The sequence below is a fragment of the Leptodactylus fuscus genome, chromosome 1 (assembly GCF_031893055.1).
Source record: "Leptodactylus fuscus isolate aLepFus1 chromosome 1, aLepFus1.hap2, whole genome shotgun sequence".
Classification (NCBI taxonomy): domain Eukaryota; kingdom Metazoa; phylum Chordata; class Amphibia; order Anura; family Leptodactylidae; genus Leptodactylus; species Leptodactylus fuscus.
This window is the reverse complement of record NC_134265.1, coordinates 265,631,860-265,653,178: the sequence shown is the minus strand read 5'-3', so window position 1 is coordinate 265,653,178 and position 21,319 is coordinate 265,631,860. Positions and strand designations below refer to the sequence as shown.

The 21,319-nt window shown below is 39.5% G+C and overlaps 1 protein-coding gene across 1 annotated transcript in view; it reads left to right on the top strand.

Annotated features, from left to right (window-relative positions):
* The window catches only part of PRDM5 (PR/SET domain 5), a 135,249-nt gene that overhangs the window by 76,062 nt on the left and 37,868 nt on the right, over positions 1-21,319 (top strand). The window contains exon 14 of the mRNA XM_075287127.1: positions 17,636-17,721. Coding sequence (XP_075143228.1) covers positions 17,636-17,721 — 86 coding nt within the window. The remainder of the gene's footprint in view (positions 1-17,635; positions 17,722-21,319) is intronic.

Genomic DNA, 21,319 nt, shown 5'->3' with positions numbered 1-21,319 from the left:
TAACAGTCTCTGTTATATTCTTAGTGGGACATGATACGTTTACTGAATTACCCCATGGTGGGGCTATTAAAGGATTATATCTTATTTATTTATATTCTCATGTATTATTGAAATGTTGAAGCTCCAGGTAGCATTTGGTTTACATAAACCACAGAGGATAAGTAGACACCAAATCTTTTCATACATAAAGCCAAAAGACTTATTTTGTGAATTTTTGATGCTGCAATTTATTATTTCCTTCATTGCTATTTTCACAGAATTATCAGTATGGATTTTTTTTTATTATTATTAATACTTTCTGCACATATTAATACATTGCTGTGAATGTGGTTTGGGTAAATTTGGCTTCGTAACAGTTTAATACACTGTCTATTCACACGTCTATTCGGTGCACTCATTATTATGAGTGTCACTATTTAGATAGTCAGTTTAGATGTCAGATGTCAGTTTAGATGTCCTGAATACAAGAGACAGAGGCAAAACTTGAAGCTCCATCACAGATTTAGAATTGAGGCCCCTTCGTACATTGTGCCATTTAGAATAGTGGAATATTATATGTAGCAGAGCGATGTCTTGAGTCTCCTCAGAGTCCAGGGCCCAGTATTGACTCCTAGTACTGCATTCCCTATAGCTATGCCTCTGAAACCAGAATTAGTATAACATGACATTTCTAATAAGGAACACTTATAACTAAAGATCAAAGTCACATCTACAACAGCCATAGGAAAACTTTGATTTTTATTTTTTTTTACACATTCCCTGCAGGCTATTGCTAACCAAACTACTCTCCAGTGTCTATTCTACAATCCATATGTAAATTCTAGATATCTATGAGTAGCAATGAGTATTTGCCAGTAGATGCCATGACAACTGCAGGGAATTATATTCACCCCATACACATACAAACTTGACCAGGCATGCAAGTGTTATAAATGGGTCATGCATGTTGAGGCCACATGATCCAACCCGATTAGATGATCAACTAGTCCCATTGAAGTTAGCGTGTTCAGCCAACATTAATGTAACGCACATGGTCTAAGACAATGCCATCAAAGTGTAACTAGAAGCTTCAAGACCTCAATGTCAAATCTCTGACTGGGCTACAGTACCAAATATAATATGTCATTTGATTAATAGTCTTCTCATATAGAACAGAGGGACCTTTTCAGGTCCTTTCGGGCTCCAGAACCTGGTGCAGGACATTTTATATTACGCTGTGATCATTTCTTGTAGCATAGATTTATTAGTCCATATTACCCCTATACTGTTTAGTTTAAAGGAGATGTGTGAGAATAGAAAAAAGTGTCACTTTATCCACCATAAATCATATCACTGGATCATGTCTCATATTCACTTGAATGGAATTGAGTAATACATGGCCACAGCCCATGGAGGAGAGTGGAGATGTTTCTGGGAAAGAAAACCTCATTTTTCATAAACCCCTTTACATTTATTTGTCATGGCTAATATTGCAGTTATTAAAGGAATGGTCTGAATTGAAGATTAAAGTTTAAGAAACTTGCTACTTGGAATGAGACGGGTTTCTTTAACGCATCTTGACAAATGAGACGATTAAGGACCAGTTCTGTCATCACCCAGTAGTGCGAGGGATTTATTACTATATCTTCAGTTTATTGCCACATGACATAGTAGTACATTTCTCGCCTAAGGCTGCGGAGCGGTGTTGGAGTGCCTGGCTCTAGCACTTGAAATCATAGAGTAGCATTGTTATCATGTATGAAGTAACTAGACACAAGATTAATGGCAGTCTAGGTTTTCTTTGTTAGGATATGACATATGCCTCTTTTTGGCAGCTAAGTTTTTATAAGGAATTTGACTTTCCAGTATAGTTTACATTGAAGGGTGTCTCGGCTTATTCAGGACAAACTTGTGTATTTCCATTAATCATCAATGTATTAATGTGAAGTTTCACAAACAGGCAAGTCTCTCGTGAATATCGTCTAGGCTCATTCAGTGTTCGATACGATGTCGTGTACACAGATGTGGTTAACATAGAGGTGAGGACTTGAGTGATTATTTCCTGATGTTCTCTGCAGTCGCAGATTTGAGAGATGGTCAGTAGAAAGAAAGAAATGTAAACGTATGGATTTTGTAATTGACTGTGTATTTTAGGAAAGCGTGCTGTTTATGTGCTGATATCCTGTATAATCAGCCTGTATTATGAAGTCACTTTTGTCCCTGTCCTTAGTTTAGATAGCAAATAATGAAAACTGTATGTGTGTATATGTACGTATGGATGCATGTCATTCATCAGCTTTGATTATATCTAGGGATTTTCTGCTCTGCAAAAATGGTAATTGGATTCAACTCTTCAAGAAACTCTTTGTAAATCAGTTATATGAATGCAAATATATAGAAATGAGTTAAAGAGATACAAATGTTAACAGGCTGGAGACTCTTTTAATGTCAATGCTTTGATAAATTGTGTAGATGAAACCAGGCATGTCTGAAAGTACATACTTCCAAGAAGATCTACATGTAGCATCTATCTGAAACCTCAGGTCTCATCATATTATAAGGTGGTGATAATAGTTCCACAGACTTGCATTGTTTTATTGCTACATACATTGATACTGTTGCCATCAAATCTGACCACTGATATAGTCCTGTGTAGCTGGGAATATAGCTTTAGGTCTTATTCACACTTCTGGACTGTTGTTTTGTTTTTTTTTCCCCATTGACAGCACACAAAGGTATTGACTTTACGGTCAGGTAGTGACACCAGTGATAAATGGATAAACCATTTTTAGAAAAAAAAAAATGCAATGCTTTGAACTGAGTTTGATCTGTGAAACAGGTATAGAACATAGATGACGTCTTCAGTACATGCCGTCAGTTTCTTTCATGTACCTATAGACTTTATTAGTCTCACGGGTTAGCTGTAAAATGGACCCAAATGAAGTATGTCTCTGTTTTTATCATGATACATTCATGGCAAGGTAAATAAAAATGGGCATGTGAATAATTACATTAAAATCAATGCGTCTATATTTCGCCTGTAAAGTATGGCCATGTGGATGAGGCCTAACAGACTTTTTTGTCCATCACTGGATCCAGAATTACAATTCCCAACATGTTGGGGGTTAGGTCCCTTGCAGATGACTGTGTACAAGTTTAGTGTGCTATCCGGGTTTTTCAAGCAGCAGTAAAACTCTATCAAAATGCAAAGTGTTAGAAAATCTTCTCTTCGTAATCTGAATGTCACCACTATGCCCTCTGACATCATAGCACACACAAAAAGATCACTATGTACATTGCAATATCACACCATATGAAACACGCAGGTATTAGGGCATCCTAGTAACATGATGGACATACATTCAGTTTGCGTTGTCTCCCTCTAAGTTATCACAAATTATAGCCGTGGTCTCAGTAGAACTGGAGCCACTTAGTTGTTGGGCCCATAGCAGCTGCTATGTCTGCTATCCTGGGAGCTAGGCCATTGTTTGCACAGTAAATAGGCTCTTATTATCCAGTTCTGTGTTTTAGAACATTTCTATGGGTATAGTCATATGTGGCATAGTTCCTTACATCTTAATTGGGTTTGTAAAAATCTCTGGATTCTTAATGATGGCATGCCAAAGAAAATCACAAAAACAATCTCTGTGGCTGTTCAGGCCCTTTCAAAATATAGTGTGAAGGCTGGAAAGAGTGATCATTTCAGATTCCTCACAATCACAGGAGTTGCCTGGGATTTTAAAAAGTTAACAAAGAACACCCCTCCTGGGGTCCATCACCATGTAGATGATGACATAGGCCAGATAGCATGTATAGAATAAACCTCTGAGGTCAATGATTGACTACTGAAGCCACATGGAAGTATGGAGGGGCGCATATAAAAACCAGCATGGGCACCAGAGTGGCAGTATTGGAGTGGCAAGAGATTGAACAGCCGAGTATTATTTTTCTATGATTCACTTTCATACTGTTAGCTGAATTTTGTTACTGTATATCTTGAAAACCCCTTTAAGGAACATAGAATGAGCTCACATCATGTAATATACAAGAAATATTTAGCACCACCCCAATGCAATCTCTGTAAAATCATATTAGTACATGAATATTTGGGAAATATATTGTAGCATGCTATACACATGGTAAAGAGTAAAAGGTATTCTTCTAAAGAGAAAAACTCTTGTTTTCAATTCTGCATCTTCATCTGATGTCTGTATGATTTATTTATGTGAGCGTTGCCTACATGTGTTTTTTTTCGCGTATAAAACAACAGAGAAGAAGTTCAGCGTGCAACATACTGTATAGTAAATATCACAGCATGGGTAATATGTTACAGACCAAACTGTGAAGTCAGATCCTTCAGGTTTCACATAGGTGAATAAATCCCATTGTAACACTTTATGACTTTTTAAAAAACAAAATATATATGTTATTCATTTGCTTTCATGAAGATTTCAAGCTGTGATAAGAAACCTTATACATAATGTTTTCAATCCTTTGGGTGTATACTGTTGTGTACCATATGTATACTGTACGTAGTGATGACAAGTTGTAAGTCATATGATGATATGTTATCACCAGAGGTATTGCTCTTTGGGGCTGTTGCTCATATTTCATTCACGAATCCACCTCAACACTTCATACTTAATTTATGTCAGTGCTATGTCAACACAGATAGTGTGCTAAATTGACATTATACACTTGTCTGGGACTATACATTTCCAAGATGTTATCTACTATGTGCGCATTTATATGCAGGTATCTATGAAATCAAATATCTCTAAATACTTAAAACCACATTGTGCCAAATGTGTCATGCCAAAGACTTGTTAGAGACAGTACCACACAGACTCTCTGACATATTGCTGTTACATACATATTTATTATGTTATCTAGAAATTAGTATTATTCTTATGACTATTAGTAGTAGCTTGTACCACAGTGTTATGTCTTATAGTGCAATATTAAGTTCTAACTATATTCTTATAGAACAAGTGATACATTACCATTTCTCCATTTCTCTAATTTTTCTTTAATTTCTTTGTTGTATGAATTTTGGTATGTTTCCAATTCTACCATAGTTAGTACACAATGCATCAGCACAAGCTGTATGATAGACAGTGTTCAGTACAGTAGACATCACCCAATACAGTTCACAATAGACTAACTAGCTCATTGATATATGCACAATTGGTACACAATATGTTTGGTTGTTATGAGGTTTGAATTTTTTTTATTTTTTGGGACGGTGATTTATTGCATTTCATTGCTTTAATTTTACTTTTTATTTAATTGTACTAGGGAAATAGATGTGATTGATTGTTTATATGAGTCAACGGCTTGGATAATAGTCTAAATTACTATTTAATTGTCATGGGAAGAATATGCAAATGTGTTTCCCAAGATGTAAATAGGAAAACCATGCCTCTGTATGCTGCCCTCTATGGGAAGCTCCCTTGAACATCATGCCCAACTTTCCAACAAGCCTTTGCTGCAATGATGCGGGATTTTGCCAAGTCAGCATCCCAGCTGTGGACAGTGCCGTTTCGATCTGATTGGATCTAATCAGCACAGTCTAGGGAGAACTGACTTGGCAGAGGTGAGAGACTTCTAGAGTTCTCACCTCTGCCAAGTCAGTTCTCCCTAGGTTGTGTTGATGAGATCTAATCAGATCGAAACGGTGCTGTCCACAGTTGGGATACTGACTTGGCAACACACCTACAACGTGATCTCTCCCTAGGGAGTGACGGTATCCCCATATTTAACTGTCAGTGTAAGCCCTTAGTGCTATTGACAATTGAAACAAACAGGGCTAAACTGTCTCGGTGCTATCTCCAGTCCTGACAGCAGGAGTGTGACCATGTATCACAGCCCACCATTACTGTGACATCATATATCTGATATACTGGGTTGATATGCTAGGTTCTGGTGACAGACATCCTTTGAATTACATAGTTATATAAATGTTAATAATTCTGCTTACTGTAACTTATATATTACACAAGTAAAGGAAACTAAGTCTATGCCATGTTTTGGTAGTAAACTAATCGGCCTATTCTATCGCTAGGCATTCAAAACAAAAATAGTATTTTCCATCCTGACCTTACCTTATTAATTCCTGTGATAAACATTTAGCTACTAGACTAGATTATATGACATTTATATTTATGTTATCCTATATGACATTTATATCTATTGCAGTTGACTGGAAACATAGCGTTTGTTTGCTTATGAGAATGTATGTTGAGTTGTTGAGTAACGTCCGCGAAAAGTTCTCCTTGACTATAGCCGTGGAGGGACCAGGGGTGTATGTAAGGTGATCAAAGCAAAGGCTTATCACAGGGAACACATAACTATTGAGTTACCATATCTCTTCTCACTGGCATCTGATGAAAGATGTTAAAGATGTGGCTATTATTCCCCATTAACTGTGCGATTCATATCAGAAAGACATTTATAATAGTTTTCAGACCCAAGCAACACGTGGTCCCTGTTTTCGTTTAATAAGATAACATTTTTCATGTGACCACTCTCCATTGCTTTCAAGCCTTGTTTATGTCAGCACTGGGTAAACAAAGCTTATGGATTTCTCCTATATGAACACATGCTGCTTATCCAAGGCTCTTAGTAATTTGCTAGAAACATATGCGGAAGCATGGCATGTGGCTTTACTAGTAAGATGTAGAATGTCTAATTCAGAACACAGAATTTCATGCCATGGCCTCTTTGTAGAATATTTAACACAAGTGTTGTTGGGATGATTAATAGGTTTTTGACCAGGTAACTTTTCTTAGTCTGCGAGAAGAGCTTTTCTTTCCTGAAGTGTCTTTCAGGCTTGTTAGCCTTCAAAGACTTTTAAGGTCAGCTGTGGTGAGACACTAAATCCATTATATTTTCTCTCCCTCTGTCTCCTTACATCACCCTTTTACTCCCAGCATGCAGTCATCCCACTTTCTTGTCTACAAGTCAGATATAGGGAAAAAAAAATGCTTGACTCGCTTGGTATCTTGATGCTTTGCAGTCTTTTTCAGGCAAAGATGGATCATCAGAGGCAGTTTATTGGCTATGGCGTGACTATTAGAAATATTACAATTTGGAACATCTCAAACTATCAGAGTTAATATTTGCTATATAAAATAAACTTGACATCGATTAACACTTACTTAGCTGTGTCTAACACAATGCTTGCTTTATATTCAGCCATATGGCTTATGTCGACTCTAATATAAACAAACTGCAATTGTTTGGTTTGCTGCAAATGCCTCCACACTGTTAGTGAGGTGGTCAAGAAACTGGCCAAAGGTGGAAGAGCAGATGTATTCCAGACTATTACATAGTTATTGGTGATGTGCAGCTGATCCATATCCTAGCAGAACATATTATTGTGTATAGGTGTCAGTAGCAGGCATTGCAGCAGTGGACATAAAGTTTCTCAATGGGATATCTCCATAGAAAGCTAGCTGTTTTTCAGAAAATTTTTTATATATATATATATATATATATATATATATATATATATATATATATACAGTCCTATGAAAAAGTTTGGGCACCCCTATTAATCTTAATCATTTTTAGTTCTAAATATTTTGGTGTTTGCAACAGCCATTTCAGTTTGATATATCTAATAACTGATGGACACAGTAATATTTCAGGATTGAAATGAGGTTTATTGTACTAACAGAAAATGCGCAATATGCATTAAACCAAAATTTGACCGGTGCAAAAATATGGGCACCTCAACAGAAAAGTGACATTAATATTTAGTAGATCCTCCTTTTGCAAAGATAACAGCCTCTAGTCGCTTCCTGTAGCTTTTAATCAGTTCCTGGATCCTGGATGAAGGTATTTTGGACCATTTCTTTCTACAAAACAATTCAAGTTCAGTTAAGTTTGATGGTCGCCGAACATGGACAGCCCGCTCTCAAATGATCTGAAAACAAAGATTGTTCAACATAGTTGTTCAGGGGAAGGATACAAAACGTTGTCTCAGAGATTTAACCTGTCAGTTTCCACTGTGAGGAACATAGTAAGGAAATGGAAGACCACAGGGACAGTTCTTGTTAAGCCCAGAAGTGGCAGGCCAAGAAAAATATCAGAAAGGCAGAGAAGAAGAATGGTGAGAACAGTCAAGGACAATCCACAGACCACCTCCAAAGAGCTGCAGCATCATCTTGCTGCAGATGGTGTCACTGTGCATCGGTCAACTATACAGCGCACTTTGCACAAACAGAAGCTGTATGGGAGAGTGATGAGAAAGAAGCCGTTTCTGCACGTACGCCACAAATAGAGTTGCCTGAGGTATGAAAAAGCACATTTGGACAAGGCAGCTTCATTTTGGAAACAAAAATTGAGTTGTTTGGTTATAAAAAAAGGCGTTATGCATGGCGTCCAAAAAGAAACAGCATTCCAAGAAAAACACATGCTACCCACTGTAAAATTTGGTGGAGGTTCCATCATGCTTTGGGGCTGTGTGGCCAATGCCGGCATCGGGAATCTTGTTAAAGTTGAGGGTCGCATGGATTCCACTCAGTATCAGCAGATTCTTGAGAATAATGTTCAAGAATCAGTGACGAAGTTGAAGTTACGCCGGGGATGGATATTTCAGCAAGACAATGATCCAAAACACCGCTCCAAATCCTCAGGCATTCATGCAGAGGAACAATTACAATGTTCTGGAATGGCCATCCCAGTCCCCAGACCTGAATATCATTGAACATCTGTGGGATGATTTGAAGCGGGCTGTCCATGCTCGGCGACCATCTAACTTAACTGAACTTGAATTGTTTGTCCAAAATACCTTTATCCAGGATCCAGGAACTGATTAAAAGCTACAGGAAGCGACTAGAGGCTGTTATCTTTGCAAAAGGAGGATCTACTAAATATTAATGTCACTTTTCTGTTGAGGTGCCCATACTTTTGCACCGGTCAAATTTTGGTTTAATGCATATTGCGCATTTTCTGTTAGTACAATAAACCTCATTTCAATCCTGAAATATTACTGTGTCCATCAGTTATTAGATATATCAAACTGAAATGGCTGTTGCAAATACCAAAATATTTAGAACTAAAAATGATTAAGATTAATAGGGGTGCCCAAACTTTTTCATATGACTGTATATATATATATATATATATATATATATATATATATATATATATATATATATATATATTAGCAATACCCACGACTTCGTCCGCGGCCCCCTTCCCCTGGTGCGTGACACACCTGCAGCGCAGCCCCAGCCCTCCCCCCCCCCATTGCCCTGTGGTCACCGCGACACATGGCTCCCTTCTCCCTCCATGCATGAACCCGGCGGGCCCCTCCAAAGGGACCAAGGCCTCCCTTCTTTGCCCTCCCCCTCGTTCACCCCCTGGCCAACCGCCCCCCCCTCCCCAGGCGATCCTGGCCTGCACCTACCCCCGTGACCCTGGCCACCACCACGACCTCCTCCACCACCACCGCCACGGCCTCCTCCACCACCACCACCATGGCTTCCTCCACCACCGCGGCTTCCTCCACCACCACCGGGACCACTACCACCACCGCCACCACCACAGCTTCCTCCACCACCACCGCGACCACCACCATCAACATCACCGCTGCCGCCACCACAACCACCACCACGGCTTCCTCCATCGCCACCACCACCACTACCATGGCCGCCACCACTTTTATTTTTTCATAGATAAACATAATGTTCCCACCTACATGGAGAATCAGAGCTAATTTACATATAACTTTCCAGGGACCACATCTTTTCAATGGGTGAACGGTTTGTAAAAAAGAAAAAGACCAAATTAACCAGGAGAACAAAAATAAACAAATCATGCATTTTATTCAGCATTTTCTACTTTTTCCCTACGTTTTTGTATACCTATGTCTTGTAGAATGAAGACTACATACTAATAGCTGTAGTTGGTGAACATTAGTAAAGTATTGTATTCAGTATTGGATTAGAATCTATGTTGGCTGATGTAATAAAACTGCTGTGTCTGCCTCTAGTAACCACCACTTCTATTCCCATCCCCTACTTAGACTAATTAAGACTGACAATCCTTCTGCCCATCATCACTCCTTATCCCCACCGGTTCTTTGTCTGTAGGTTTTCAGGCTTTTTGAGATGGTCTTGAATTGATCACGAACACATAGTAGCGTGGGAGAGAAACCACTGTATTCACAAGGCAAGTGACTGAAATCCCATTGTAGTCAAGAAAGAGCATGTGAAAACACCCTGAAATAAATGTCCAGTTCATGACATATATATAAGTAGAGCAACATGGTTCATCCAAATACACATACAGCATCCATCAGCCATATTTGCAAGAATGTATGAGAAATACCAGGTCTCATGGAATGAATAAAGCTTAGAGTGGTTGTCCAGTTTAAGCATATACATGTTATTATTTGTATAATGGAAAGTTCTACAATTTTCCAATATACTTTCTGTATAAATTCCTTCTGGTTTTCTAGATTTCTGTTTGCTGTCATTCAGTCTGTACTATCAGTGTAATAAATATCAGTCCATGGTCATATCTTAGACACACAGGTATTACAGTCTCATCATAGTAATAAGAGCTCTGTCTAGTCATGTCAGATGGGTACCTGTGTCCATGACCATGGACAGTCCATCACATGACCATGGACAGTCCACCACATGACCATGGACAGTCCATCACATGACCATGGACAGTCCATCACATAACCATGGACAGTCTATCACATGACCATGGACAGTCCACCACATGACCATGGACAGTCCATCACATGACCATGGACAGTCCATCACATAAACATGGACAGTCCATCACATGACCATGGACAGTCCATCACATAACCATGGACAGTCCATCACATGACCATGGACAGTCCATCACATAACCATGGAGAGTCCACCACATGACCATGGAGAGTCCACCACATGACCATGGAGAGTCCATGACATAACCATGGGCAGTCCATCACATGACCATGCACTGTTCATTACATGACTATGGATTAATTTTGTCCACTGGAAGTAAACGATTAATAACAACAAATAGAGATCTAGAAATTGTGAGGCAATGATACAAAAAACATATATTAAAATAGTACAACTTTTCAGGATATAAATAATAACACATTATATTTAGTCCTTCAAGATGGGGGATACTGTTTTGCTTTTTCATCCCTCTCTTTTGATTTTTCTATATGACAGCTTGATTAACATGATAACTTTTTAGTTTGGGTGATTTCTGATACAGTAATATAAATTCATGTATAGCTTTGTTTAATATTGTTTAGTATTTTATTTATAACATAAAAAACTGTGTTCTGGAAAAAGGGCAATTTATTACTTGATTTTTTTTCCGCTTTTTTAATATTTATAAACATCTTATTAGAAATTTTTATACATTTTTTTTACCGGTGCCACTACAACATATGATCACTTGATCGCTTTTGTAATACTCTGCAGTACTTCTATGTTTTAGAGTAATGTACATGTCAGTTTTACTCTGATATCCAATCTCTGGCTCGTGATAATAGGCTTCTGTACATGGAAGAGCTGGAAGATAAGCTGAGACCTCTGGCTGTCATGGCAGCCCCTTAGAATACCATGATCGGGTTGACAGGGAGAACCCCTCTCCTTTTTTTTTTTACTGTAATTTTTATTATGGATACAATGGATCCCTTTTCAATGAAGGTAAAATAGAATTATGTCAGTTTCGCTTCCGTTAAAAACAGATTACAGAGTTGAGAGAAAAAAAAGACCCATGAAATTCTTATGCTGTTTTTTTTTTTTTTTTTTTAATAAAATGGATGCAAAATGGATGACACTCGGCTATCAAAAATAGAATGGATGTAAAATGGCCAATTTATAACTACCGAGTGAACACATCACTGTCATGTGAATACACTAATGTTCTGAATTGTGACTCCGTTTTCTATACCACCCGCTCACTGCAGTAACATTGTGATCATTTTTGCGATGTTTTAAAAAGTAATTTCATAAGTCTGGTGTAGAGACGTCCAGAATAACTTGACTAACCACACCGACTTTCTCACCCGCTTTTCAAAAATGAAGTGAATGGTATAAAACTCCAAAATGTCATAAATTTTGGCTCAAATTTGCTCAGTAAGCTCTAATGTGCAGGGTTTAATAAATTCCACCATTGTGTTTTGCCTAAAGTGAGCTGGCCTAATATATTACATATCATTCTTTAATGCAATATGTCATGAGAAAATAATTTGTTGTTTAATGAGAACCTGTCATCAGCTGTCACCCTGAGCATTTTGGAGTTTTGTTTATCCAGATCGTTCATCCGTTCCAAACATGTAATCCCTGATAGTGCTTATGCAAAGTAGGATCTATTAGCAAAGTGGGCGGCAACACTGTGGTTACTATCAGGGTATTGTTTCTGTGTGCCGTATTTCAACAGACCCTAATTTGCATAAACACCAATGGGGCTTATAACTTTAGAATGGCTGAAAGAATTTGGATAAACCAAATACTCAGGGTGGCAAATGCTGTCAGATGATGTATTTCTGAAAGATAAGGCCCCACAAATCAGAACATACTAAAAAAAAGTTGCCTTTTCCCCCCAATGTTTCTTATTGAGTTTTTGCTGCATTTCTTACTCTTATTTTTTCCTTCCCCTTTGAAATCCATAAAGAAAATGCTTGCGATTCTGCACCTAAAATTACCATGCACATGGTTTTTTTTTTAAACCCCCAGCTTTTCTGCTAATTTTTTTTTTCACATTATGTGATTATCCAAACTCTCATTCATTATGCTGGTAGTGTAAAACACTGCACTTCCACAATGTGAGGACTTTTAGCCTAAACGTGTTTTCGAGACTTTTTTTGACAAATAGACAAGAAAATTAGCTGAAATTAATTTTTCTCATTGACTCCACATAAAATCGTGTGAGCAACACAATCCTTATTACAATCACTTCTTTACTGGTCATAACAATGGCCATTACCATTACCCATGGCCACTATAAATGTGATGTCATTACTCATGATTGCAGCATTTGTCAAAACTTTATTGACTGCCAGACCAGCCATGAAGATGTGCGGGCTGGTCCTGATCACCTGAGAAGCCATCTTGTGCATCATACATCTAGATGATCACATCAGTGATCAGAAGCAGCAACAGGGACCGGCAGAAAAACACATTTTTATTTGTTTTTTCTGGACTCTTCAAACCTCTCCTTGTCTCTATTGGACAGGCATTCTTCCGTGACTGTGGGTAAGATTTTATGGACAATGATGGGCTGGAAGCACGGTAGATGTATAGGGAGAGTAAAGGAAACGCGCAACATGTGTTCCTCTCCCCTGCAATAAATGTGATTGTTTGATCATCAGCATCATGCAAAATGTACATTTTTGGTTTCATAAATCACATACAGTTTTCTAATAAGATCACATCTTGTGAACACAGCTTTACTGGAAAGTATTGTATTATAGAACGAAATTGTGTGAGAAAGAAAGAAAGTGTTAGTAGCACTACTTACACTGTCTCTTAGCATGTATCAATCTGCCAATCTGAGATTGTACAGAGTGTTCAGATCTATGACTTTCCAGAGAGTTTTACATTGTTTAAACTGAAAAAGTCAGTCCTACTAGTGAAAAATCTTTTTTTTTTTTTTTTTTTTTTTTTTTTACTTTAAATGTAGATTGTGAGCCCCACATAGAGCTCACAATGTACATTTTTTTTCCCCTATCAGTATGTCTTTTTTTTGGAATATGGGATGGAAATCCATGCAAACACGGGGATAACATACAAACTCCTTGCAGATGGTTTTTTGCCCTTGGCGGAATTTTAACACCAGGACCCCAGCGCTGCAAGGCTGCAGTGCTAACCACTGAGCCACTGTGTCGCCCCTCCTCTAAAATCTTTCATACATCATTTTTGTTCTAATATTATTTAAACATTTTTTAAAATGTATTTCTCTTGCTTACCATATATATATATATATATATATATATATATATATATATACAGTATATATGAGTATAAGCCGACTTTTTCAGCACATTTTTCTTGCTGAAAAAGCTCTCCTCGACTTATACACGAGTCAGGGTCCACGGAGCACAGAAAGCTGGAAGGGGGAGGTCCTTTAGTGCTACTGCTCTGGGATTGGCTTGTCATGAGGTCACTGTGAAGTCATCAAAGGTCCTGTAGCCACTGATATGTAACATCTGCAGATAAGGTTGAGTCTAAATCAGGGGTCTCAAACTCAACTCAGCATGTGGGCCGCAGAGCAAGATCCCAGCCAGTCGGCAGGCCGCACCACGGCAAATTTAGCTCCACCCACTTTTATGTTGACTCCGCCCATTCATTTTTCATGTGCCCCCACACTGTATAATCCTCCTACAGTCACCCGTAAACTATATGTCCCCCCTCCATCTTTCCCCCAGTTACATATACACCCTTCATCTGCCCCCAGATTCATGTCCCCCCATCTCTGCCCCCAGATTCATGTCCCCCCATCTCTGCCCCCAGATTCATGTCCCCCCATCTCTGCCCCCAGATTCATGTCCCCCATCTCTGCCCCCAGATTCATGTCCCCCCATCTCTGCCCCCAGATTCATGTCCCCCATCTCTGCCCCCAGATTCATGTCCCCCCATCTCTGCCCCCAGATTCATGTCCCCCCATCTCTGCCCCCAGATTCATGTCCTCTCCATCTCTGCCCCCAGATTCATGTCCCCTCTATCTCTGCCCCCAGATTCATGTCCCTCCATCTCTGCCCCCAGATTCATGTCCCCTTATCTCTGCCCCCAGATTCATGTCCCCCATCTATGCCCCCAGAATCATGTCCCCCCATCTCTTCCCCCAGATTCATGTCCCCCCATCTCTGCCCCCAGATTCATGTCCCCCCATCTCTGCCCCCAGATTCATGTCCCCCCATCTCTGCCCCCAGATTCATGTCTCCTCCATCTCTGCCCCCAGATTCATGTCCCCTCCATCTCTGCCCCCAGATTCATGTCCCCCCCATCTCTTCCCCCAGATTCATGTCCCTCCATTTCTGCCCCAGTGTCATGCCATTCTCCCCCCTCCCTTCGTCTGCCCCCAGTGTCATGAGCCCCTTCATTCCACCTCAATGTTTAAAGAGGACCTTTCACCATTTTGCCCACAGGCAGTTCTATATACTGCCAGAAAGCTGACAGTGCGCTGAGTTCAGCCAATTGCGCTGTGCTGTGAGAGCCGGGAGGAACGCCCCCTCCATCTGCTCGCAGTACTCGTCCATAGACGAGCATTATCAGGGAGGGAGGGGGCGTTCCTCCCGGCTCTCACAGCACAGCGCGATTGGCTGTGCTGTGAAGAAGGACGCCCTTCTGACCATAGAAGAGCTACGGTACCTGACCGTAAGCTCTTCACACTGGGCCCACATCGGGAAAGCCGACAGTGTGCTGAACTCAGCGCACTGTCAGCTTTCTGGCAGTATATAGAACTGCCTGTGGGCAAAATGGTGAAAGGTCCTCTTAAACACACAAAAAAACACTTATACTCACCATCCAACGCTCCCCCGCCGCGCTCTGCAGTTTCATTAATAGACCTGTAGGCGCGATGTGATGATGTGACAACATCACATCGCGCCTATATGTCCACTAGCCGGAATGTAGCGGCTAGTGGATATAATCATCTCGCAATGTATTCAACTCGGATACGGCGTCCCTAGGCTTGTGCAGGCCGCACAAAATTGTTCGGGGGCCACATGTGGCCCGCGGGGCGCGAGTTTGAGACCCCTGGTCTAAATCCTAGTAGCTCCGCCCACACCAGAGTCCGATCACATGGTCATGACGTCATCAGAGGTCCTTTATCACATTAGGATATAGCATCTACCCTGCAGATGAGTGGCCAGGATTCATTGTGTCTTATGGAAGAAGTCTGCTGTATGGAGGAGAGGAAGCTACAGTAAAGTGACACACACAGGGACCTTCTTTTAGTTACTTTGCCTAGTAACGTCAGGCATTTGGGGTTATTAATATAGTTTCTGTAACTCCATGTGCCTCACATTAATAACAGTTAACCCCATCATGTCCCTCATATTAACCCCTATGTGCCCCATGAGGGTACTAATGAAGGACCTTAATTATGAAGATACCTAATTATTACCTACATATGTCCCACATATCAGTAACTCTTATGTGAGGCACACAGGGGGTTAATGTGAGGGACATGATAGGGTTAACTGCTATTACTATGATCCCCATGGAGTTACTGATCTGCAATGCACATGACCAGACTTTTTATCTGCGATGATGGATTTCCCCCCCTCGGCTTATACTCGAGTCAATAAGTTTTCCCAGTTTTTGTGGTAAAATTAGGGGTCTCAGCTTATATTCGGGTCAGCTTATACTTGAGTATATATGGTATATAGTGCAACACTTTATGACATTGTCATGACTCACTTTCCCCACTAAAACTCACAATCTAAATTCACTATATCTTTGGAGTGTGAGAGGAAACCCACACAATCATTGGGAGAATGTACAAATGTTATCTTTGATCAGATCCAAACCCAGGGAACACTCTACTCATTGAGCCACAACTTATATCTTTTGCAAATGTTTCCTTTATTTTAAAACACAAATTCTTACAATCCTCATGAAATTGTTCCCTACAGTTGATGCTATTCCTACATATATGGCTATTACAATATAAATACATAAAACAAAGACCTGTTCTCATCTTTTTTGTGAATAATCAGGTATGACAATACTATAAATCACTGTCATAGCTGAGATTGGGAATTTCCAGGTGCCTGCTTCATCAGAGCATTCCTTGACCTCACTAGATTCCATCCCACAATTTGTGTATATCACGAATTGACATACAAGGCCTCGAACTGTGCAGGGGGCGATCCAGAGCTGAGCCATGGGACATAAACACCTTAGATTGGATAAATTGTGCTTTGAACCACTCTTCATGGCTACTGACATTTTTGTTGGTACTGCCTGGAACTGCTTAACCTGTCCATTTTAGACTTTAAAGGGAAAAATACCTTTACCAATATGTCCTTTAAAGACTTGATTCAAGTTATAGTTTTATAAAAAGTCATTTTCTTGTATTTTATCTAATCTACTTCAAGTAGAATTGGTCTAACATTCATGATTTCCAAGATTGCATAAAACTGCCTTGTAACATATCTGTGAGTAAATGTACATTGGTTAACTAGAGAGCGGGAGAAGAAATTGATTATAGTAATTAAATGTGATGTTTCTAATCCAGATGGCAGAAATGTTCAGCAGATGTGTGGAGATGTTAGCACTCCTTAAGAATGAAGTGTATCATTGCAGCAAATTAAAAAAAAATCCCTACTAGCCACAACAAAATGGCTCATAATTCACTCCTTTACCGGACTGTAATATTTGCCTTGCCTATCACTGCATGCATTCATATGTTGTTAGAACACATCAGGCAACAGGAAGAGGAGCTTTGATCCAGCCCAGCATGTAGCCCGTGTGTTCTTTTGTTCTTTATGTGACATTTTTAAAAGCTCAGATCTGTGCTCTCTTTTTCACTCTTTTCGTAAATGAACATGAACCTCAGGCTAGAAGAATGTGCCTCCTTTGACATAGTCATGCTGTGCCTTCCTGATGTGTCAGGGTAGTGTTTTCTATCCATGGCTTGCATATGGTAATTTTGATGCTTATCTTGTTTGCAGGTGAGCGCCCCTACCAGTGTCCTTACTGTGACAAGGCCTTCAGCAAGAATGACGGATTAAAGATGCACATTCGGACGCACACAAGGGTAAGTCAGGACTCTTATGTCTAACCAAGATTAGGAATATTTAACACATTTGTACCTAATTATGTGACGCCTATGTGTGTCCATCTGACCAGTCATGTGTACAGTATATACAATTAGAGGAATGTATATAATCTTCATGAACCTTACACATCGTGGTGCAAGGAGGATGGCAAAGTAAAGACAACAAAGTTAGATTTAAAGATGGGAAATTGGTTGGTCATAGCCATTGGTTAGGTTGTAGCTGTAACAACATTTTGTGATATCAGTACACTTCTAGAAGGATATAGATTTTTTTCGAAATCATGGGGCAACTCCCTTGTGACCAAATCCACCCTGAATCATAATTTTCATGGTGAGTTATAAATTTATGAATACTACAGTGAAATTTTGGCAAGGGTGGCATTTGACCAAAGATGAGCATATAATTGAAAACTGACTTTGTCAGTGTTTCATAGGTTGAAATATGGATCTGTTAGGAGTATTTTAACATTCATAGTCTTAAGTGTGGGGAAACCCATAACCATAAAGTGGTTTTCAGGGCTAAAATTATTGATAAACTATCTTAAGGACTGGTCTTCAATATCAGATTGGTGATAAACAGAGAATGGAGCAGGAAGTAGACAGCTTTATCCTGTGTGTAGTGGCCGAACTGAGTCACTGCAGCTTAGCTCTGACTCAAGGGAATGGGATCTTCAGTAATTTGGTGTACAAATACAGAGAACTGAGTTGTTTGCTTCGGTCCAAACCCTTCAGACCCCAAAGTATAATAAGTGGAGGCCCAGTGGAGTTGGACCTTGCCTTACCTCTCCTGGACTCCCTTTTAGTATCCAGTGGTCCCTTGCCATCCTCTTCTGGCCAAACCCAAAATTTTTAAACAATGTGTTATGGATTGTCTATGAGTAGTCCCTCTAAGTTGAGTACTCTGGAAAGTATGGAAAAAAGGAAAGTTCAGAAGTGCTTACTGCTCTGTAGTGTATGTAAGTGTAACGCCTGTTCCATTGTTTAAGTGCAAGGTGGATCTGCTGGCTCTGCAGTAAGTGTATAATCCGGGAATATGAAGTTATCCAAGACTTGAAATAAATATTTCCTCTTTATTAGTAAAACATCATAAAGGGAGCAATACAGCCATGATAATCCATGTCTATGCATTTTGGACCAGTGTGGTCCTTAATCACAGGATGGATTATATATACTGTGGAAAGCACAGAGTTAAAACAACATCCAATAAAGTCAATAACAATAACAGCTATACATGTCTGCAGAGTGTGGCATTTTTTTTTATCTTTTATTCCTAGAGCACAAAGCTAGAGGGAACAGAGGCAGACCCCCAGATCCCACTCCTTTCAAGGGCTATGAGACTAATTTATAGTGATCACCTATCTTTATCAGTCCTATAGACTTTGAAAACAATGTCAGCACCATCAGCACTACATTTAAATGGTAGCCATTGGACCCCTCCCCCCCCCTTCCTGTTATTGGTGGGGTTCCAGCAATGTAAGATCCCCTGAGATAGAGATAAAATGTTCTTAGTATAGCTCTACAATATAGATAATATTTATCCCATAGACTTCCAGCTAGAAGATTCATTGTGGAGCTCATGATAAGACAGCTAATTTACCATGAAACCCTCGAAAAACAATTGAATCATCAAAGTACTAGAAAGGTTTCTGCTCCACTGATGTGATTAAATGAGGTATAAAGATATCCAGTAACACCGCACCAAATATGCAAACTTGTTTTTATACGCTGCCACGAAATCATATTGTATAATATGTCAAGTGGGATTAGATCCACAGAACAAATTTAGTAATTTGTAGAAATGAAAAACATAATTGATGTCAGATACAATTCTGAAATGCCGCGTCTCTAGGTTAGTTAATTGAGTTGAACAGAAACTTGAAAATAATCATCATATATCTTTGTGAGACGTTAGAATGTGCGAGATGGAGACTATCACGCAGACAATATATTATGTGCATATTTTCTATTACTCAAGCTTTTGTTCAAAGTTGCTTTACCAAGAATGGGTTTTATTGCATTGTAGACTTACTATAAGGTACAATGTATAGCTTGACTGGGAAAAACGGGTTTAGCCTTGAGAAACTGAAGCCAAAGAAAAGTTTGGTATGACAACTGGCAGTGCAAGTTGTGAAGAGAGATACAATAGTTGGCTAGTAACTTTGGCTTTCAAGTAACTCAACATATAAGACCTAGTTTAAGCCTGCATGCACAAGAACGTGCTAGCTATGTTTGTAATATCTAGCACAATGAGTCATTCATTTCTTATACCCCGTGCCTTGTGTATTATCACAAGTCCGTATGGGGGTCCATGAGTCCAGGGGCAAATCTCAGGGCAGGTCCTATCACTGTTCTATTTGTGGCCTGGGTTAATGAATGATATGGATTATATAAGATATCAATCATGATGTAACATCTTTGGTGTCATCATCCGGTCACATGCTGCGGCGCAGGAGACGTGTTTGGCTGTGATTTCTTCTTTTGGGTTCATTTTGCATTGTCTGAACAGGGTCATTCCATGTGAAGTGAACCAATGATTTTTACCTCTATATTTTTAATTCTTTTGAGATTTTGTTATTTGGTAATAGTGTGTCAGAGGATGCAAAATGTGAAGGAAAAAAAATTCTAGAAATTTTTTTTGATTTTTAATTGATTTTCAAAGTTCAGAAAAAGTGTGAATTTCTGTGTTGCCTGCCTTTACATTTCTCCTCATAACTCATAAACACCATTCTACTCAGAACAATATAGGATTTCACCAGATATATCACAAGAGTATCTTTGTTAATAATTTACCCATGCGAACGCAAACGCAAAATTCAAGTTGGGATCGCGATGGGATCATATTTTAAAGTATAACTATTACAGTGTCAATCCGAAAATATTGAATTCAGATCTATTTAGCCTGTGGTCTAAAAGTGCGGGGTCTATATTTACCAAATAATCCATGAGTTTTAGATATTACTGTATTATTTTATTATGTTAGGGGGCGTTCACACTACCGTCGGTGTCCGACAGCTAGTGTCCGATGCTAATGTTCGCGTAAAATCTTGTGCGTACATTAGCATCGGACACTAACTGTGTTCGTTACATTTTGCATTGATTTAAATGGGACATAATGTGCGTTCTTTACAGTCTTTGTCTGTCCTTAAGTGTCCGTTCACAAAGATGTCCGATTTTTCAAGCGGACAGCAAAAACCTACATGTAGGATTTAGCTGTCCGCTTGAAAAATCTTGCGCGGACATTAGCATCGGACACTAGCTGTCAGACACCAATGCTAGTGTGAACCCTGCCTTACAGCTTAGGGGGCATTCACACTACCGTCGGTGTCCGCTCAGCAGTGTCCATGGTTATTGTCCATACAAGATTTTAGCAACAGACACTCGCTGGTGCTTTTGCAATTTCCATTCATTTCAATGGGATTTTATGTCCTTTAGTGTCTGTTTACAACCATGTCCGTTTTTTCAAGCGGACGAAAAAATCCAACATTGCAGGACTTTTCTGTCCGTTTTTTTTTTTACCATTGAGGTCTATGGGCAACGGACATATAACAGACACTAACTGCTAGCCATCAGTTACTGT